The sequence below is a fragment of the Apteryx mantelli genome, chromosome 1 (genome assembly GCF_036417845.1).
Source record: "Apteryx mantelli isolate bAptMan1 chromosome 1, bAptMan1.hap1, whole genome shotgun sequence".
Classification (NCBI taxonomy): Eukaryota; Metazoa; Chordata; class Aves; order Apterygiformes; family Apterygidae; genus Apteryx; species Apteryx mantelli.
Genome location: NC_089978.1, coordinates 135,790,557 through 135,813,345, shown reverse-complemented (window position 1 = coordinate 135,813,345; position 22,789 = coordinate 135,790,557). Strand labels below are relative to the sequence as shown.

Below are 22,789 nucleotides of genomic sequence, written 5' to 3'. Positions count from 1 at the left end.
CAGAACTGATGGCTGTTTGTAATTCATCAAATTCCACAGAAATCGGGTTATCGTCAGCATAAATACTGTAAAGAATCTTATGGGCCCAAAGTGTCAAGGGTTATCACTACTCTGCATAACCATTGAGAACTTCATAATTACAGTAGGAATGGAACTCTTATCCTGAAGTTCCAGATGTCCAGGTTCTTGTTCTTTAAACTTCTTAGTTTTTATGGGACAGAGCACGTACAAGAGAGATTGCCAGGGAAGAGCAGGACAACTATCCAGTCATGGAAAGTTCATTACACTGTAGCATAATTTTCTTTTGTAGATTTCATGCAAGCTTTTTCTCTAGTCAGTTTGCAGAGAGCAAAATATAGGACAAGGGACCTGGAGATACTACAGGTTCTTTTAAATGAAGTCCGGTACTTTTCTTTCAATGGCAACCACATCCCAAAATCACTTTAGAAGCAGACCAGGTTCAGTCTTAAAAGTTGTTAAAGTTTTTTTCATCTGATTGTATTGAAAGGCTTTCTCAGAAGCCTGCTGCTTTAATAGGTAGAAACAGTCTTTTTATTCAAACATTTGAATAGTCATTTGTTTTCATGCTGACATTGCTCTTCAGGTTAAATAACAGATTCCTCATTCTCTAAATTTACATTTCCAGGATTACATTCAGGAACAGATGCTGCCTCAAGCACTAGGAGAGGGGATAGATAGCAAGAAACCACTTAACAGTGGTTGCATGAAGAGCATGCCACACTGTGCAGTGGCATGGGAGGCAGTGGTAAACTGTCTTTGTCTGTATGAGACAGCTATTGATATCTAATGGCAGGCACAGTGCATGGGTGCGGAAATTAGATTTAGTCAGGCAAATCCGAGAATAATTTTAACTATTTGATCTCTGGTATTTGTTATGTGAGCACCTTTTCCAAAGTGTTGTCTCTGTACTACTGTACGGCATCTGCGGTATGAGCAGATACCAGTGTTATCCATTAGCAGACACAATATCCCCAGACATAAATCTGTATTTGCTGCATTGGTTGGTCAGTTTGTTTTTGTTAGCCATTGTTGAATGCTTCTGGTCATTTGGAGTGATCGTCCACAGCACTAATGAAATCTTGCATGGCTTTTTAAGCAATACACATGCTCTGCCTCAGATAAACTGTCTTTCTTCACTGAGACAATGGTACTATCGGTGTGTTCATTCCACTGTATAAAATCTAAACCATTGCATATTTGCTTAATATTTCTGTCTGACGCCCAACAGTGTGTTCCCTGCAGACCTCGTCCCTGCATCCCCAGGCATAACAGCAGGTCACCAGTAGTCTTCAAAGTAAACTACTATGTTTATTTTTAAATAAATGTTGTTTACTGAACAGCAAACAAAAAAACCCTCTTCATTCACAGCTTTGCCCAGCCTTCCATGTGATTTGCAGGCTAGGGCTGAATCTGCCTGAATTGTCTCAACAGTACCTTTGTAGAGCAAACATGTTTTTATACCACGGCGAAAAAGTCTATTTCCTCTAAAAAATTCTATTTAACATCACACAAACTGTGGGCATTATGATCATCTGCTTATTTGCATGTTTTCACTACTGTGGCTAGCAGCAAGGTTATTGACCGACTTGATGTCAGGCTCTAGGACTGAATGAAGAAACAGAACCATTCTCCAGAGTCTACCTTGGCAAGTGGAATGAAAGTGTCGTTAGTTCCAAGCCTGGGCAAAAGCTTGAGAAGGTCTCTGATGCAAGAAAAAAATAGGTGAGATAAAATGTCTTGAAAGAAAATAAGCATATTCACATTCAGTTCAGTATTTTCATGTTTATTATTAAAAATAAAGGAAGATGGCTGAAAAGGTGGACAATTTTGAACAAGTTACTCTCTGCAGTGCTTCATGTGAGAACTGCCCATTCATAATCTTCATAGTTTCAGTACAGGTGCATTTGCCAAGAAACACGAGAAGGATATTCCAGATCTGTAGCTGTTAACAGAGTGTCAAATTTGAGAATGAAGGGAGTATAATTAAAAAAGTGGAGAAAATCTTGTTTGCTTTTTTTGTACATAGGAACATAGGGTCAGATTTTTCCGTACAAGCATAATTTGCCTTTCTGCTGGATAAAGGTCTGAAGGCAAAGGCAGCTGCTCTTTCCTTACCATCATCCATCATATGTAAAATTGCAATCTCTTCTCCCCCCTTCCTTTCCATACGACAATGTATCACAGACTGGACGTAGTCATTTTCTGAGTGCTGGGAACAATCACTGTTCTCCTATCTAATGACTATCCTTCACCATTATTCAAGTCCCTCTTATGATCTGACCTGTTCCAGGACTTCCGATCACAGCACATGGGGAGGTCACTGCGGCCAGAAGACTTCCAGCAGCAAAGCTGAAGTAATAACCTAAAGCTGATGGGACTTCAGAAATGTTGTTTGGCTGTTATGCCTAGACTATGACTGTAACCTTTTCAGCTTTGCCAAGATTTGCATCTCTACCATGTGCACAGTATACATCAAAAAAATCCAGGATGGGCTTTGAAATCAGACCTTTCTCCAGTTCCATTTAGACAGGATAGCAAATTTCCTGAGGAGCAGGTTCTCAGTCTGTTAGTCAGTACTAAATTTGTAAACAAAGAAATAATGAGTAGGTTTGGGAGAGGTGGACTTACCTTTGAACGTGATGTGGTGTTAGTAAGACTGGAGTTTTAGGGTCTGCAATTCAAAAATACATGTGACTGGAGTATTTTTGTCAGAAAATGTTCATTTATTGAAGATAAACTTCTCAAGTACCAGTTTTGATAAACTTTTTTAGTCAGGAAGGCTTTGCTGGTACAAGATTTAATTTACTGGGATGCAGTGAGATTGGATTGAGGTAAAATACACAGAGCTAGACAGAGGGAAAAAATAGCCAAACAAAAGTCTACACCCAGATTTTAGATCAGATTAAAGGTCTAATATGTGATATACAGTTAAAGTGCCTGCTCCAGAGTGTGCAGAACAGAGATTGAAGTCTCTCATATCTGAAATGAACACCAGAACTACTACTCTTTGTAAGAAATAGTTGCTCAGATGCTTTTGTTCGCATTTTTAGTTCCTTTCAAGAAAGTTATCATTCTAGGTCTTATTCTATAACAGTACTTCAGTTCTTTAAATGAAGATTACGTCTCAGGTTGAAGATGCTATAACTAAACAGGAGTCATGAGCTTGAGGCATGAATTTTAAGTGATTCATTTTCTCTGTTATGCAGGTCTGAACTGCTTCATTGAAAAGGGTCCTTCTTTTCCTAAAATCCTTGAAACTGTGGTAAATGTTATTCTATCATCAACTGACATTTTAGAAGTAAAACCCAGCTTGGGAAACAAAATACATAACAATGTATGGTCCAGAGCAAGGGATTGTGAGGAAAGGTGTCAGTCTTGAGTCTGAGAGTCTGTGCAGAACTTCCAGAGCTGGCAGTGAAGAGAAATGAACACATACAAGAAGGAGGACAGATAAGCAAGCTACTCTGATTCATGTTGTTATTTATTTGCAAAGAATGATGAATCAATGGCTGCTCAGCATCTATGTGAGTTAGAAATATTTCCAAAGAATTGTTTTCATCAGAGGTGGAAGCCTACTCCCCTTCACCACAGCCTTCTTGCATACTCCCAGATGGGTTAATTCCACAGCTCTTGGAGTGGTGTGTCACTTCGGTGCATTCGTTACATACCATAGGTTCATATTAACATCTGTGTACAATATTGTTTTCTTACACATTTCTCTTCAGTATGTAACTTTTTGCTATTCCCAATGCTTTGAGTTGTTCTGCTCAGGGTAAGCACTAGAAGAGTTCTTCACTTGAGTGGAACAAGCAGTATTCCCGTGCATCTTCTAAAATCAAACACTCATCTGGGGTCTTTCTGAAAGTTTCTCCTTTCCTGGAATTTTTCCTTATTGTGAACTTAACTAAGTAAATGTCAGTCCATGAATGAAATTTCACCTGAGCTCATTAGTCCATAAAATCTAAAAGAGCTGCACCTATTTATATAGAAGAACAACTTTAGAAAACTTTATTTAAAAAATTATAAAACCTGTATCTCATCCTAGCACTTCAGTGTAAGATCAGAGCACTTTATGTGAGGTGATTCAGCACAGCATCTTTGCCAACCCTAGAAGGTGCCTTACTGCCATATTGTTAATAGGATATTATTTTTTCTGCGGTGTGTATTTTATTCATTTTGTTTCCCTGTAGGATGGATTTTCATCACTGTTTCAGTGTGTTCCATAGGCATATTCCTATGCATTTGAAGATTTAATGTGCTAATTTAAGAGGCTTCTATCCATTATTGGGAAGTTTCCAGAGCTAGAGGGAAACAACAGGACTGCTGAGTGTTGCCTCTTCATTTTGATGCAAAATCTGCCATGGTAGCTTCCATTACCTTCAACAATTAAGTTGTCTAAGACAGCATAAAAAAAAAAATCCAATTTTGTGGCTCTGCTGGGTGGGGGGAAGGACGTGTGGATAACACCTGTAAATGTTATGACTGGTTTGAGACAAATCACATGACCGTGCTCCTTGCCTTCTCCAATACTTATGTTTTTTGGTGAGTAATGAGAGGACAAATACTTCAGATTGCCAAAGCTGTTTCTCTGGACTGATCCTTTTTCATCTGCCAGTGAATCAGTTTAAGTACCTGTTGCCTTCTATAGAATAATAAAAAAAAAATGTTTTGAAATTTTAACAGTACATCCCCTAGCACAGAGCTGGTATCATCTATACTGTCATAAAGCAACCAAACCTGTAGTAGCTACTCTGTGTAAGAAGTTCTCCCAACACCAGCAGCATGGATTAAATGTAAATAAGATCACACACACATTCTTTGTGGAATTTGAATTAATGGGTTTCCTGCTCTTAACTGTCTCATTTTCTTCCCCTTAGCCTGCCCCCTTGGTTCCTTTAAAGTATCTGTGGGAAATAAGCCCTGCCATCTGTGCCCTGCCCACAGCCATGCTCCAGTGACAGGCTCCAGTGAATGTGTGTGTCAGAACCGCTACTATCGATCTGTTTCTGACACTTCTGATGCTCCCTGCACTGGTAAGTATTTGGATAGAGTGTTTGAAAGCAAGGAGGAGGGTGGTTAGTGACAGAGAATGTGCTCGTATGCTGCAGGGGAGTTTCAACTCATCCTTTCTCATGGTCCTTGAAGAATGAGAGCAAAACTTCCCTTTGCATCTCCAGCTAACTGTAGGGTATATCCACTTACTAAATGTAGATGAGAAGTCAGAAGGGCTCTCATGTATTATTTACAATGCTGATACATTGGTGGCACTGTGTTTGAGAAATGCTATGGTGTTGCAATATCAAACACTCAAAATGAAAAAGGCCAAATTTAAGATAGCTCATGCAACCTTAAATAAGTCCATTTCAAGTACGCATAAGATGCAACTTTTGATGAGAGAATAAAGTATTAATTTTTTCACAAAATGTCAACCTCATTTCATATACAGGATAAACATATTTCACTAAAGGAGTTGACCAATATTTTCTTTTCTTTGCCATTGAAGGTGTGAAGACTTTATTTACCACACAGAATTCAAATTCTTCTCTGAATTGTATTTATGGGAAATGATTAATTTTCTCATTGGCTTATCTTTGATTCTCACCAATTATGACTTCTTCACAATAAAGGTACTTGGTCAAGGAGGAATAACTAACCCCAGAAAATGAAATAGGGTAGGTGATTAGCACTCAAAAATCTAGTTTAAATAATACATCCAACCTCAGCTATGAACTTTATGAAAGTGACAGACAAAGAATCCACTTCTTAAAGTAACTTGCAATCACATTATGGCTGCAAAGTTAGATGCTCAGAAATTCAGAAATATGATCATTTTTCATTTCTGTAATCAGCATCATCAAGCAAGTAGTAATATCTTTGCTTCACAGCACTGATTTACTTCCTGAGCAGTTATTCATCCTTTGCATTTACTGTGGTAAGAATCTTCAGGAAAACCTAGTATGTGATTATGCAGTTAAAAACTGTATCATGGTGCAAATGCTGAATGCCCAATTAAGCTCACAAAGGCAAGCTTAATTCTGGCATTCCCTAACGATCAAATGTTTGGTCTTGTAACTATTACTTTTTCTTTTTTTTAACAGAATCTTCTGCATGGAATTTTTCCAACATAATTTATTTATTTTTTAGCAACACTGGAAGTAAAGAGTCCCCAAGAAATTATAGCAAGTGAAAATACTCAAATGCTCCAGGAATGAAGTAGATTGAAGCCTGAGAGATCCCCCACAAAGACCTCCTCCACTTGCAGTAATAGAGGGTGTCATCCATTACATTTATCTGCAGTAGGCAGAGAAAAGGCTTTGCCTGTAGGTTTCACAGATACTTGCTGATAATAGAGGAATGGTGAGAATGAGGATTCTTGAATTTCCTTTTAGCCTCTGGAGGGAAGTGTTCTGTTCATGTTACCCTTGCACCTCCCTGCTACTAAGCCCAGCCTCTCTGCCCCTTCCAGTCTTGCCTTGTCTCAATGCCAAGGTTTAGCAGTGCCACACTGCTGCTTTTTTTTGTTTTGCTTTGTTTTTACCTTTTTGAGCCTTTCACTTTCTAAACCTCCAGTATCTTGTCCCATTCTCATCCCCATGCTATCTTCTCACCCCTCTGCCTATTCCTCCTTCTCTTCACTGTCCGTGTGCTAGCAGGCCAAGTGACGGATACGCAGAATAGGCAGTTTTCCTGCTCTCAGCTATTACTCCTGATGCCACTCAGGAATCTGACTGATGGCAGGAATAATCATAGGGAAAGTGCTGCTCAGCTTCTGTAATAGATGCAACAGGCTCACTGAAGTCTGAGAGAATACAGATGTTAAGTGACAAATGAGAGACTTTTAGAGGTCTCCACAGGGAGAAATTTTTACTGAGTTTGTGCAAAATTAAATCTTTGAAAGGTTTGGAAATTCCCTGGCTACTGGCATTTCTTTAAGGGAAAAGTAAAAGCCATGCCCTTGAAACAAATGACCCTTCTTGTCCATTTTGTGCCTTTAAAATGTGATAGTACAGTTGCTCCTCCATGTCTGTAATTTTATGTTCAGTGTAGCGATGAGTATGTTTTTCCTAACCTTGTTCTGAGAAACAGCTGAAGAAGAGCAAGAATGAGAAGCAGTAGCAACTTCTGTTTTTTTCCCCCTGCTTCATCTTCTCCTCCCTTAAAACACTGTCCCATTCTTTCATAGGATTTTGATCTTTCATTCTGTCTTCTAGGCATTCCCTCAGCTCCCCGTGATCTTAGTTATGAAATCATTGGCTCCAACGTGCTTCTGACCTGGCGCCTCCCCAAGGACCTGGGTGGCCGTAAGGATGTTTTCTTCAATGTTATCTGCAAAGTGTGCCCAGCTGGGTCTCCAGGGCCATGTGTGCGCTGTGGGGACAGTGTACAATTTGAACCACGCCAAGTGGGCCTGACGGAAAGTCGTGTGCAAGTCTCCAACCTGTTGGCCCGTGTGCAGTACACCTTTGAGATCCAGGCTGTCAACTTGGTGACTGAACTGAGTTCAGAAGCACCCCACTATGCAACCATCAATGTTAGCACCAGCCAGTCAGGTGAGGAAACCCCTTTATCTGAGTCCTGTTTTTTCCACTTCTATGTCTCATCTGATTTGCTTTTGTCTTTCACATCCTGCAACTTTGCCTCCTTGCTTGTGTGTTGTGCCCTTTTTTATCTTGCCCTACCAGTTCCATGGTTTCACCTCTGCCCTTCTCTCTCCTTCATTCCCTTGAATGGGCTTTCCTTCTTTCCCCTCTTGGCAGAAAAACTGAATTTAGCAGCTGATATGATTGTGCATGGAGAGGAGTTGTCAAAGCAGAAGGTTCGCTGGAGGAGACAGCAATGGGAGATGTTCTGTGGGTCAGACAAAGCATGTTGCTTTATTGTGTGAGACAGGGGACACTATCAGGGCTTGATGGGGGTTTTGTGAGCATCAGCTTGCCACAGCTCTTAGAGAGCATTTCTTCACCTTTTCATCTCCTCTTCACCTTATTTATCTTCTACTGTTCTCTATTTTGCATTCTTGTACTTTGCTTGCTCTTTCTAGCATTTCTTCCCCCCAACTCTCTACTTTTCTTCTTTGTCTTTCTATTCTTTCAGTCACTTTGTTTTTCCATCCTCTCTTGTTCCTGTACAACATCTCCCATCCTCTTCATTTCAATTCATACTGCATGGCACTTCAACAAGTGGTATTGAGTGATTCATCAAATCTCTCCACCTTTGCCTTACTGTGTATCAAAGTAAGGAGGTGGAAGATAAAGCAACAGACAAGCACTGTATGAAGAAAAAACAATGTTCACATTTACTCATCACTGAAATACACCTGATCCTGGGATGGCACGTGTTAATACAGTACAGGCCTTCAGGTCATAAATCACAGAATCACAGAATCGCTGAGGTTGGAAGGGACCTCTGGAGATCATCTAGTCCAACCCGCCTGCTCAAGCAGGGTCACCTAGAGGACATTGCACAGGATTGCATCCAGGCATGTTTTGAATATCTCCAGAGAAGGAGACTCCACAACCTCTCTGGGCAACCTGTTCCAGTGCTCTGTCACCCTCACAGTGAAAAAGTATTTCCTCATGTTCAGATGGAAAAAATGGATATGAAAACTACAATTTTCACAACTGATGGGGAGGTGTTAGCCTGGAGTTTGATAAAGGATCCAGAAGTAGAGTCAACATTACTGTTTTACTAAAGTTGTCCTGGGTTCTTCCACAAGCCATGTATTTCTTTGTTCTTGCCTTTTCAGCCTCACTGTTTTGATAAACTATCTTGGAATATTGTTCTCCTGTCAATATGAAATGGGGATTTTTTTTAGCTTTCACATGGTAGAAGTATTAGAATGTGTCTTACAGTTGTAAGAAAGATGTGATGCAGGTAGCTAGGAACTAAGCCACAGGGATGACTAGGACCTAAAATACTAATGGCTTGTGTGGGCAGACAAAGGAAAGGAGAGATTAAAGGTTTGAAGAGCCTGTCAGACTGATGGATGGGATACAGAAGGCTTATATATGGGGGAAAAGGGAAAACAGCATCAAGTGAACTCTGAATTTCTGTAAATATTCTATACAAGGACTGACTTACTGAGGCAGCTGGAGAAAGTCGCATGCACGTAGGCATACAATTCAGCTAAATATCCACAATAAGAGGGTGAGCATGTGTTATTCTTTACCAGTATGTATAAAGAGCAAGGGATGGAGAGGAACTGTACATGGCTTACTCAAGAGGATAGAATGAGGAGTAAAGTGATGAAGAGGAGAAAGAGGGATAACAATTTAAACTGAGTGACAGAAAACATCTGAGTGACAGTAAACATGTACAGAAATCTAAACATTTAACTCAAATCCCTAATCAGATTCCACATTGTAGTTGTGGAAACTGCAAAACCAGGCTTCAGTAAAGCTCAAGAGAAATGCTGCAAGGTCAGATGTGAGGTGAAATAGTAGACCTAGTCCAGCTCTAATGGCTGGATTCTACCGAGTGTAGTGCTTTGGAAAGAAAGTGGAAGAAACAGGGCTGTTTGAGGGCAGGGAAGCATTATGACTGGATCAGGATCTCCGTTAAAGATCCTTCTGTTTCTTCCATGCCATGGAAAGGAAGAGAATGCATATGCCAAGTAATTTCCTATTGTTAGCAGATGCCAGGGGTTCGACAATGGATGTTTCTTCCCTTTGTATCACTATCTGAGAGACACTGATTAGCAGGGCACGGACAGGATACCTGGCCCTGTAAGAGGCTGCCCACAAGTGACTGCTCTAATTTAGTTTACAGTAGGAGATATAGGTGGGTAATTCCTATGGTAATTCCAGGGAATTTCTTTGGCTTCTGCTGGAAACAAACAGGTATTCTATTAACATCCTAAAGAATTCTCTTTCTCCATGTTTCTCATCTCAGTCTCCTTCATCTATGTCTGAGGTGATTTAATTTGGAGTAGCTGCTTCCTCCTCCTCCCTGGAATCCCCAAATGTGCCCTCTTCTTTTGCTACTGCTTGACTTTTCTGTCCTCTTCTATGACCCCTCCTGCTCCCCCTGGGTATGTGAAGGTGGTGTCTTGTGCACTGAAGCAGTCTCAGGGGAGGCCAGCTTTCTGAACCAGCAGTGTGTCCTGGATGGTTCTTGTGGCTGGTCTGTGTGTGTGTGTGTGTGTGTGTGTGTGTGTGTGTGTATGTTTGTTTTCTTGCTCTTCCCTGAGATCATTAAGAATGAGCTTGAGATGAGCTGCCCTTGATTCACAGTGACAGCTCATGCTAACAAGGCCTTGGTTCCTCCATCACATGGCCTGTCTCACCCATGCCCCCCTCCCTTCAATACCCTCAGCAGCTTTTGACTTTAGCTTAGCTTTTTATTATTATTATACACACAGAGATGGACACTTTGGGCTCTTACATTCTAGCAGAAACAGAGAGGGGACTGGAGGGCTTGGGGAAACAAAAAGCTGGGGAATGACAAGCTTCTGAATGAATGGCCATAACATTAATTTGTTCTCCATTGATTTAAAAGTGACCCTTCAGGCCTGGCAGCTTCTGAATATTCCTCTAACTCCTGCATCCATCAGAGTTCTCTGACCTCTTTCAGTTGCTGATCCATAACATCCTCTTCCCCATCTTCTGCCCCTCTCTTAGAGATACGTTGAGCAATATTCTGTCCTGGAACAGTTCTGCTTCTCTTTTTCACCTGTTACCTATTCAATCTTTGTCTCCAAAACACCCTTCCTCTAAGAGTTTGCTTATACCTAACAGCCTGCTTGCCGTGCTTCAAAGTACAATAGGATCCATGGGTTACTTACTTAACCACATTTTTCTGCAGTGCCTGTGTGTGATGTCCCTCCTCTTCAGTGACTATGTTTCACAATAGATTAAGAACGGATAGCACAGAAAAACTTACTTTAGAACAATAAGACTTTGTGATTTATAGCACAAAGCTTCTCAGACCTATTTGGATAATAATAATTTGATAGGCTTACTAAGGTAAATTACAAGAAGAAAAACTGTCCAGAGGTGAAACAAGAGAAGAAAGAGTTTCTTTCAGCTCAGGTGTGACGTGCCAAGGGTGTATACCTAAATGTCAGGGTACCTGGAAAGATACTGGGAAGCCATTCCAGATAGCATGAGCTACAGGAAGCAAGGCTTTTATATAATTGTAGTGAAGTTATGCTTCTTGACAGAGAGGGAGCTTGAAACAGAGAAACCAAAAAACTTAAAAAAAATCTGTCATATTATTAAAAAACAAAAAAGTGACTAAATTTTAATGGATTTTAGCATCCTCAAGTGTATTAATCAGGGTAAAAATGTCTTTTCTCCTGCCTTATGACATAATTCAGGTTTTCATTTAAAGGATCATGAAAAAACTTGGGTGCATAACTGTAACTGTCTGTCCATCTTTTGTTTCCTACACCTTCCACTGAAGCATGTATTAATGTCTGTTGCCAGAGACATACTATTTAACTTATTCATCCAGATATTTATTACATTCCCAAAAAGTAGAAAGGAAGGCAAGGGCTCAAATGTTGGAGCAAGTCCTTAGAGATTTTTAAAAGAAAATAGATTTTTTTTGATTGAATCCAGACATTATAAGAGCTAGTGGAGGTGTATGAGGTTAAAGGTGATGTGGCCAGGCTGCCTTGCACCCATGAAAAGGATATCTTTATATGTAGCAGCCTTCTACACCAGTTGGATTCAGAGTAGTGGGACTTGGCAATACCACAGATCTGCAGAATCGCAGAAATCAAAGCTAGAGAGTGTGAAGGTATGTGTAAAAGGCTGGATGGAGACAGGGACTATTATGGGTAGTGCCACATAATTTAAGAGAACCTGCCAGAAGATTTTTAGGGGAAATGGTGTGAGAGGAGGAAAAGACTTCAATGTCAAGGCTTGTGTTGAGATTATGAATGCAAATGGCTGAGCAGATGAAGGAAATTTGCTTGAAGATGCTTGGTTTTCCAGAGTGAGGCACAACAGTCCAATAGCCTTAGTTGGCAGGAGCAGGGACACAGGCAAGGTATTCTCTTGATCAAAGAAAGAAAAAGAGAGCTGTCAGAACCTATATGCTACTGAGTTTTACCAGACTGAAACAATCAGGTAAAGGGAATGGAGTGTGAGCTCTCTGTCCATTGTCCATTGGATGAATTACACTAATTTCTAAAGTAACAATCTGCTTGCTTGTTTTTGATTCTAATTGCCAGTCCTGAGCAATCACCAAAGGGCCCTAAGAATTTAACTGGATTGTTTTCTTCTTACACAGCAAAAACAGAAATACTTTTATAGCTACTTTTTTCCTTTAGTGACATTTGTCAACTTTGTTGTCTTCAGTGGATTTGCCCAGGTGTGACTGGGACTTAATAAAAATTTCTGTAGTCACTCCAAAATGAGGATCTGTTCCCATTTTTTCTCTTAAATATGTTCTGTCTCTGCAGCATGAGCAGAGAATGAATGTGCTTGTTTACACACTTCAGGTTTCAGTGGTTGTTTAAATGAAGACAGAAGCTTTCTGAGAAAGTGGAAATAGGAAGTGCATAGTAAAAGACAGCACCTTGTGGTATAAGGGAAAATTCTCCATTGTTTATTAGATATGAGTGGAACACCAGCAGAAACAGTAACAGTGGAGATAATGATAGTGAAAATAACTAACTAATTTTCCTTTCTAAAGCACTCTTCATCTATAGGAGTTAAAGTACAAGAATATGATGGAAGAGAACCCAAGAGACTTTTCCAGAATGGAGATATTTAGAGAAAGGGGCAGAACTAAACTGAAGTCTGTAGTAAAGACACAGAGAGGGCAGTTTCAAAAAGAAAGAGAAGATGTTAAAAGCATGGAGAAGGAAGTGTCTATGTTGCATTCCAACTGACATCCCTACAGGACTATGGTATGTGGGAAGGTGTGTGGAACAAAGTTAAGGTCTTCATGCCATTTGCTGAGAATATGAGAATAAGAAAATAGCTGAGGAGGTAAACATGGAGAAGCGAGAACCTGAGAGTCGTAGATTTGGGGCTAGTATTAGAGAGGAAGGAATAACTGAAGGTGATCACAAAATGAGGGATATAGTGGGAGAGACAAAATTAAAGCAGGAGTGGAACAAGGTGATTATGTAAAGAATTTGGATGTTTTTAGAAGCTTCTGGGGTGAAAGAAGGGAAAGAAAAAGCATAGATATCTATAGAGGATACACGGACTCTTGGTCTGAAGGGACAGGATTCAGTCTGAATCCACTTTAAGCAACCTCCTGTGATCCAGTTGTCTGAGCTCCTGTAGTTGTCTGTGGAGATCTAGTCAGTAGTACTGAGCGAGTGATTCAACTGACCAGTCAGCTCCATTCAGTTGTCCACATATAAGCATCTAGGGCCATCTGAGACCCCCTAGGGTAGCCAAGACATCTATCCAGGGCTAGTAGGTATGACATAGGAGCACAAGGAGACCCAAGACCTACTGGTATGGCATCTGGACAACTGGGCCTCTCAAATGTATGCATGAAGAAGCTGCACCTTGAGCGTTTGCTTTAGAGCGAGCTGCGTTGCTCATTAGGCTCCACTGAGTGTAATGACTAATGTTGGAATTCAGCTGCATGACCACTGGTATATAGTGCCTTTTCAGGCACTGTTGCATATCCTATCTCCAGCTAGCTGTCTAGAAGGTTACTAGTCTCCTGGAGGTCCTATGTCAAATCAGCGAGCACCATGTCTTGAATCTCAGAGAATATCTCAAATAGCATTAAATGTCTATTTCTAAGAATGTATTAAACCCTAAATCTCTGTTGACTACAAGGTGAATTTAAATAAGTAGCATGCAGGGAAGACAAAGAAATGTAGTCTTCTTATTTTCAAGATAAGCCCACTTAAAGAATCAGATAGCCAGGAGAGTTCAGTAAGAGGATTCTTAAGTGGCATCAGCGTGTCTACCTCAGTCCTCACTGATGAAGGTGGGAAGACACACATCTAGGGGAGAAATGAGTTGTCAGACATGGAATAAAGAGATAATTTGAATAAGGGACATGAGAGTGACATGATCAAAAAAAAAAGGAGAATGTCTGGAAGAGAAAGTGAATTTAAATTTCACCTGAGTTACTCTGCCCACTACAACTAGTTTGTTATTTCCATGCTGAGTGTGACTCAGGAAAAGAATGGAATAGAGGACAAACAGAAAGGAGTCTGAGGAAGTGTTGCAGCCCAAGATTCTATCTTATTAGGACTGAAGTTATTCATTTTTTCCTGTCTCTTTCACTCTGGTAAGATTAAAAAGCTAGAGTAAACATGTAGTTCTTTTTTAGATCTAATAATTCCCTTGAGGAGGAGTTGTATATCTGGAGCAATTATTTAAGACAATTTATTTTACTGCTTTCAGAAAACCAGAATATGAGCAAGTACAGATACTGGCATAGAATGAACACGACCTTCATCAGAGCACTCTTGGTCATCATTTGTGGATGCATTGTCTTTGTTTTAGAAAGGTTCTGCAATGGTAAAATCCCTGGGTTACTTGTAGATTCCTTAGTGTGAAATGGAGTTCATTTTGCAAGTCTTTAAAAAAAAAAAAATTTGAACACCCATCTTCTTATGATTTCTATTTAAAAAAATAGACATATTTTAAAAAAGTAGATGTACTTTATTTGTGCAATAATTAAGTTTTATGATCCCACTCAGTGTTAAAGTAGCTCCTGGGAAATAAGGACTTTGTGTTTCATCATGTGGAAAAGATGTGTCTATCAATCAGGTCTACAGGCAGGTAGCATTTGTGTGCTACCTATACTGATAGGTAAGTAATCTTTTCTTAAAACATTTTTTTTTTAATCTTCAGTACAATTTAATAAAAAAGGAAAAGTTTTCCTAAACACTTATTTATTGGTGAATTGCATTCATGAAGCTAAAAACAAATGAGGAAGATGACCTAGTTTCCTTTGATCTTTGCAGAACTCCCACTTTTCTCCCATCAAAAGCTTAATTCTCTCCTGGACTTGTTCTCTTACTTAGTGCTTGCAAGCCCTAACTGTATGGCCTCTTTGGGGGATGGAGGAAATGCTGAGGGAGCTCAGCATAGCCTTTAAAGCAAACTTGGATTGTGTAACTCCAGCTATACTCATAAAGACTAAATGGCAGCAGATATATTAATTCAAATGAAGATCTATTCCAGGGAACGTCCTAAATCTAGGGAACACCATTTCTTCTCAAGGGTCTTTGGCAGTCTGCATCAATGGGCTCTTCCTGTGCAACAGTGAAGAAGCAGAAGCAAAGGAGGATGCAGCCCCCTTCCCTTCAGATTCCTTCCTTCCCCTGTCTGTAGATTTTTAGGGTTGCAGGCACATGTTGCTGATCTGAACAGATACTATTGTCACAGACATCAGCATTAAAAGAAAGCAAAGCAGAAAATTGTCAAACATTAGTAACGCAGAGAATGCAGCATTTTCAAGGTACTCAAAATATCCTAAATCCACCCCTGTATGCTACCAGAAAAGATCCAGGGAAATTATTGTATTATGTCCATCCATGTAGGAGAGTTGCAACCCACAAAACCCCTGCAAAAAGTAGAATCCAGGAGTCATATTTACCTAGTGGTTGGACTGCTTTACATCTTCCATTAGATTTTTTATGTACAAGAATTTTCCATATATTTGCTTAGACAAATAGAATACAAAAAGCAGTCATTTTCCAGTCTTCCTTACAGGTCTGATCTCACAACATGTTGCTTGCACTCAGTGAATAATAAAATCAGGCCCTGTGATTTCAGCTGTCAGTCAATTAACCAAGTGTCATTAGATACAGACCTAGCATGTCTCCGTTTATAAACCTCATCTGAAAAAAGCAAAATGGGATGGAAGTGATAAATCAATATAGAACTCGAGACATATCTGTGAAACAAGTTTGTAAACCAGTGTTCTGTGATAAACATTGTTAATAGTCTGCATGCAAAGAAAAAAAAAACCATTCATCTAGACACTTCTGTGTCAGCAGAGATAGGGTACTTTGGGCATTCGCTTAAGGCATACAACCTGAAGCTTTGTGTTCCATAATTTATTACTGGGAAAGTAACTTTATTCAAAAGCTTGACAGGAAGTATGTTCTTATTCCACCCACAAATATGTTCACACTTCAAATCACTTTAATATTGATATATGCTTTTTGAAAGCAGAAATCTGTATAACTTTTACTTGAAGTGGTGGGAGAGGTCCCACTTGAAGTGGTGGGAGGGTTTTATCCCTAAATAACAGGCAAATGTATGTATCAAAGTCTAAAAACTCTGTCTTAGAGAGGTAGGTTAAAGACACTCAGTATTGGATTAATTCATTACTGAGCATTTTTGCTGTTTTATGCTTTTTGCCTTAAGAAATATCTGCTTATTAGATGGATGTCACTGAAATGACCACCTATGATACAGCAGACTCAGCATTATTCCAGGTATCCATCCCATGTTTAGCTTGATTAATGGACAAACCCAGATAACAGGGGCACTCTAGGATGCTGGGGAGCATGGTCAAGAGATACACGCATTGTAACTCAGGCTAAAGTCACTCTAGTGATTTTTTCTTATGCTTCCCAGTATTTCTGATTCTGCTAGATGTAACCTATTTCTATGTACAGCACATCTGGGTAGAATGCCATTTATTATTATTGTTCTGGTGCAGGCTTTGCTGTGCTTTACTTTACTCTACATAGAGCCACCTCAGATGTCTCTGTACCTCTTGCAAAAGATAGCCTGTTGATGGGTATCTGAGAGTTGATAGTATATGTTAACCTCAGAATGGATATGTACTGACTAAAATACAGGTCAATATCACTAGTTTATTTTGAGCATCCTGAATATGCCTTTCAGGGAGGGGGAAAAGCATGACTTTGGAAGAAATGAGGAGAGTAGGAATAAATAACTCTTCAGGGTGGAAAGGGGACAAATGTAAAGAGGGTGGAGGGCAGAGGACAGGAATGGAGAGTACATTTAACTGTGATCATTCTGCAAAATCTTCATTCAAAATTAGAACAAGGAAGTGGGCTCTTCCTTTGCAGTATACCTGTGTATTTAGGGTTGCACCCATTCCTGTCCCATATGTCCTGTATGTCACATCAGAAAGATATCAACCTTTTAACAAGCATTACAATGTAGTGGAATCTTTCTTGATCCAATATCAACTGGACAGTTATCCTGCTCTCCTCACACTATTATCTGAATACAGTGTTCTTCATTCATGTCTTAAACTCTACATAAGGCCTGGTTTAATTGTTGCCCTCTTCTATCCTTGTCAGCAACATTGTAATGAGAAGGTGAAGCAGTTGTGCGAAACTGTTTAAAACACAAGTAATTGTAAGAAATAGGAGGAGTGAGGATGAGAAAATATTTTTTCTTACTCTTAACTTACACTGTTGTTTCATTGACATTTTTAACTGTTTCCCACTTGCCTGACCTGGTTAGAGCCTGTTTGAATTGTGACTTCCAGAATAATTGTATCTCATTATTAAAAGCAATCCTTTTATCTTTTTCACAATTAGGAAGGGAGAATATGTTTTTCTGCAGTTTTTGATCATTTGCCAAATGTCCTTGCCTTTCCCTCCCGTCTAGGAAGTTTAAGTCTCTTGTGCAAAACAAGTCATGGCAACTTTTCATTGGCATGCTTTTCCTTGAAGATTTAAATGCTGCTGAAAATGTTACTTCCATTAGGAAAATGGAAATGAGGGTTCCCTAGCTGTCTACCTGGAGGTCTCATGTCAATGTGACATTTTGCCTGCAGGGAGAAAATAAAACTGAAAACAACTCTGTGGACAGACTGAAAAGGCAAGCTGAAAGATCCTCTTTCAGTTATCCTGAAATATTTGTTTGGAAGTCTCTTCTTAAGAAGAAACTCATATTATTTTTTAGCTTTAGACCAAATATGAACTGTGTGTGTTCCTAAAATCATGGATGTTTTTTGCAGAAGCAGATTTTCATTCTCCAGAAAGCTTCACTAGTAAGTGGCTGTAATATCTATTCATCTCCCTTCTCACCCTGAGAACTTTTTTTAGAGGAACTAAGTATGACCTACCTTCAGCAAAGGGCCTCCTATTATAAAGAATACTATCTACTCTGGTTGACTTCAGAACCTGTGAATGGTAATGGTGCCTCTAGGAGGCCAATAAAGTGAAAAGCAAAGCAAAGAAAAAGTAGCTGGCTTGTTACTCTAATTTTAATATTTTAATTCACTAAGCAGTGTTTGAAATTGTTAACCATATTAGCTTATTGTCTTCAAGATAATATTTTGTTTTCTTCCTCCTGATTTAATGAATTTCAGAGTAGTGAGAAGTAGTAGCAATTCCATGTGTCCCAAAATCTTGAATTGACTTTCAGATTTTTAGAACAGTCAGCTTAAAGCAAATCAAAAGATTTCTAAAAATAATAGACACAAAGGTCTTACTCGCTTTTAGGTGCATGCTTCCAAAGTTCTCTTTTATATTTGAGGAGCAGATCCTTACTTTGAACAAAAAAGAAAGTTGAATTTTTCCCACAATAATTAATATCTGCCACAGACTTTAGGCACTAAATATCATAACGGAATCATGAGAGGTGGCAGCTCCAAGTGGGTAATATACCAGGCTGGCCCATTCTCCAGAAGAGAAACTTAGCAGGCAATTTAAGAATAAATAGAAAAAAAATATTATTTTGCCATCTGGGCAAATGTCCTGCCAGAGATTGGCCTGGGATCCAGGATCTAGTCTTGAATATCAGGATAGGAACACAAGATGCTTTCGTTCTTTGTGATCAGCAGCTGAACTGGGACCAGTGAACTGAGAAACACTTCAAATTCTATCTCTTAAGTCACCAGTGTCCTCATCCTCCTTCATCTTTTAGTTTGCAGCAGTGATCTAGAAACAAAAGGCTCCATTTCTTAGACAGGCCATACCTCATTTTTTTCCACAGAAAAAAGAATTATAGTCTGGTGGAGAAGCAGAACAGAGGTGTTGTGTTTTGTTTTTGCTGTTACAATTCTCTCACTGTTTGTCCAAGAGGGGCACCCTAGAACAGGATGGTGGCACTGAACATCCTGTCAAAGGTGGTATTTTAACTTGCATGTACAAATTGCAAATTTTAAGACCAGAATAATGTCCCAATTACATTGTAGATCATTTCAAAATTCATCTGCACTATCAGTTGGCTGTGGGATCCTTCATTTTCTGTCCAAGTTGTAGGTGACTCTATCTCCCAGTAGAGTGAAATTGTACCTGGATTTCTTTGGGCTACTTTATAAAGTACTTCATGATGTAAATTAAGAGAAATTAAAGGAAGGGATGAACTAACATATTAGCATATCATTGTAAATATTCAGTTATCTTCATTAAGCTTTTCCTTTTGCAATCTCTCTTTCTTTCTTTTATTCTAGTCCCCTCTGCAGTTCCTATGATGCATCAGGTGAGTCGTACTACCAGTAGCATCACTTTGTCCTGGCCTCAGCCAGACCAACCTAATGGAATCATCCTGGATTACCAGCTTCGCTACTTCAACAAGGTTAGCAGAGAATGATGCAATGCAGGCTGCTATATAGCTGTAATGCAAGAAAGAATAGGAAAATCTTCCGTCTGGGAGACGTTCCTCTGGATCAGGATGAATAAGGTGAAAGAAAGTGCTTCAATTCTGAGGGAAGAGCACACTGTAGTAAACACTGAAGTTTATAATATATGTGTCATCTAACATCTGTACATCTGCATTTCCCAGCTTGGAACCATCTAGTGATGCAGACAGAAAAAGGAAAAGACATTTGTAGCTGAGCTAAAAAGCTGTGGCTAAAAAAATTGAATAAGTTTAGTGTCAGTTGATACAAGTAACAGCAGAAAGAGCTGAAGTTTCTAAATGTGGCGTATGCTGGAGTTGGACTCACTGCAGCATTTTATCATGGGTTGTGGAGTTATGTCCTGTGCCCCCATATATGCCTGGAGAGACATCTCTGAGCAGTTCAGTGGAGAGCAGTGCACTCTTTCATTCACTAAGTGGCAGGTCTCAGTCACCTGTTTATGTGCTGGAATTACAGGGTAGCAAACATAAAGTTCATTTCCACCCACATCTTTCATGACTCCCAATCTAACTGGTTTGAGAGAAGAGGTCTATAGGGCTGCTCAAACACATTCCCACGTATGTGCAGAATTATGCAGGACTACTGTTTCTTCTAGCAGTAAAGCTGCCTGTAATTTATAACACATCCAGCAGTTTCCGGGATGTAGTATTACACATGTTCTTGCACTGGATTCTTCAAGGAGAATGGATGAGCTTGGAGCTTGTAGAAAGCAAAATTTCAGAACAGATTAGGGGATGTTTTTGGATGTTCTCAGCAAGAAACCACAGCACAAGATACTTTTGTCTCTCATTTTGTTTAGATCAGGATTGAGGGGCTTTGGCAGACCTGTGGGAATGGAGGCCAGCAGTGAGGAGCTTGAGTACTGTGTGAGGAACCCAGGTCTGGAATAGCAGGTGGGAGAGGGAGAATCGAAGACTATTGGGCACACATGAAATCTAGTGTTCCTTGATGAGGACAGCCAGTGGTGTGGGCAAAGATCTCATATTCCTTTTCGGTCATTGGCATTCGCAGGCAGATGAGGAGGATAATTCATTGACTTTGACTAGTGAGACCAACATGGCCACCATCTCAAATCTGAGTCCAGGCAAGATCTATGCCTTTCAAGTACGAGCCAGAACAGCAGTGGGCTATGGGCCATACAGTGGAAAGATGTATTTCCAGACTCTAATGGAAGGTGAGTGCTGCTGTTTTGTACTCAGACTTGTGCATACTCATTTTTCACTTATGTGTGCCATTGAGTGTATTAGCTTATGCTCCAGAAGACTGCTACCTGACACTCCTACTCGTGTCATGTTTCTGTATGTCATGATTTGCATATGCAAATTTGTCCACTCACAGAAACTTCATGCCATCAGAGCACATTGTTTACACACCCTTAGCCTTTGGTACCTCCATATTCCCCATTCCTACTCCTTGTTTCCATATGCCTCTGTGCCTCTGAGCAGGAGGAACAGAGTGTGTCAGCAGTTCTCTTTAGGAAAGTATTACAGTACACAATGCTATACTCTGCTGTGGTTTGACCTCCAGCTGCCACAAGATATGTTACAGCTAAATGTTCTGTGCAAGGACAGGTGGGACACAGAACATATACACAGAACCTTGCCTTCCAACAGTATCCCCATGCATTCATGTAAAGAGTAATGTGTCATCTTGTGAAACCTTTCGTCTGGGTCAAAGGTACTCACGTACATCATCTACAAGCTAAACTAAGAAGAAACAGTGGGTTCACAGCCCAAGTTTACTGGTGGCTGGTACTGACATAGCTAGTCAGATATCAGTGGATCAGGGGAGGAAAAAGAGGGTTGGAGGGAACACTGGCTTTTCAGAAGTAGAAAGGGAAGCACTGGAGAAGCACAGAGACTGAAGGAAAAGAGGAATAATCAAATAAAGCATATGTTGAGATACCAGGAATAGCCTTGAAAGCAGAGGACTGGTGGGAATGGAATTATGGGTGAAACCTAGCTGAGTAGAAGGGAAACTCTAACAGCCCTTGTCCTCTGCATTTTTTGTGTGTGTGTGTGTGTGTCTCCCTTGCTAGGGGAGCGCTCGGAGATGGTGCAGGACCGACTGCCGCTTATCGTGGGCTCAGCACTTGGTGGTCTAGCCTTCTTGGTAATTGCTGCCATTGCCATCCTTGCCGTCATCTTCAAGAGGTGAATTCCTTGACCTGCTCATTTGCCAGTGCCTGCACCCAAGAAAGTGGAACTTACTTACCCCTGCTACATAACCCTGTCCCAAGGGAGACAACCTGATCAACATTCATTCAAATGCCCTTGAGACCCTATTCTGAATTTAAAGGAAGATCCTGCCCCATTATTCCCATCTGAGGTGCCTGTCCTCTGGTAAAACACTCATGTACTTAGCTGAGATTTGGCTAGGTAGCAACGGAGCTTTTTAAAGCTAGTGCTCAAAATTTATTTAAATGAATTACTTCAGAAAGGGACTGTAAATAGGCAAGCAAGTAGAGAATGAAACAATGTAGTGAAGAAAGACTGGTGGAATAAGTATTTAGACTCACTTATTTAGAAGATGCTGAGGAGCTGCAAAGTATCTTTTAATCAAGAATGATGAGAGACCATAGATCTTTTGCTAAAGAAAAAAAAGCTGTACATCCCAGATGGTTCTGTGAAACACAGGCTCAGATAAAATCTAGGTTGAAAAATGCAAATACCACCTGCCATTTTGGAAAGAAAAAAGGGAAGATAAGTCACTGCAGAGATAGTCTGTGATGACAAAAGGACAGAATTATTAAAAGGCAGAAAGAGAAATAAGGGTCACTCACAGAGCTGTGTAGGGGTACAAAAGGAAGGAATGGAGGTTTTTGACAGTTGAAGAAAAGAAACAGTCATCACCCACTTCTTGGACTTACTAAGTTTTGAACTTTATCCCTTAGATTGTCAATAGTGGATTTCTGTATCTTTCCTCTACTCTGCCTCTAAACAGGAGGGACTTATTAGCTTTTCCTTGTGCTGAGCTAAAGAAATTTATAAACTGCATAACTTTAGAAAGTGACATCTAGTTTCGGGGGGGGTTGTTGTTGTTGTTGTTGTTGTTCTCTTCCCCTTTCTGTATTTGTTTTCTTCTTCCATGTATATTCTATTTTATTATTTTTCTTTCTGGAAAGACAGGCGTTATCAAATATTGTTATGTTTACATTGTTGCCTCTTTTTGTAGCTTTGAACTGTTAAAATATAATTTCTTGTTACAGCTGGAAATGTGATATTATGTACACAACTCAATAAAGCATATATTTTCT

The 22,789-nt window shown here is 39.9% G+C and overlaps 1 protein-coding gene across 4 annotated transcripts in view; it reads left to right on the top strand.

Annotated features, from left to right (window-relative positions):
- LOC106497239 (ephrin type-B receptor 5) overlaps positions 1 to 22,789 on the top strand; it is a 100,038-nt gene that overhangs the window by 51,950 nt on the left and 25,299 nt on the right. For all 4 annotated transcript variants that reach the window (XM_013958093.2, XM_013958094.2, XM_013958092.2 and 1 more), the window contains exons 5-9: positions 4,899 to 5,054; positions 7,233 to 7,571; positions 19,345 to 19,469; positions 20,545 to 20,707; positions 21,572 to 21,686. In XM_013958093.2, the coding sequence (XP_013813547.1) occupies positions 4,899 to 5,054; positions 7,233 to 7,571; positions 19,345 to 19,469; positions 20,545 to 20,707; positions 21,572 to 21,686 (898 nt within the window). The remainder of the gene's footprint in view (positions 1 to 4,898; positions 5,055 to 7,232; positions 7,572 to 19,344; positions 19,470 to 20,544; positions 20,708 to 21,571; positions 21,687 to 22,789) is intronic.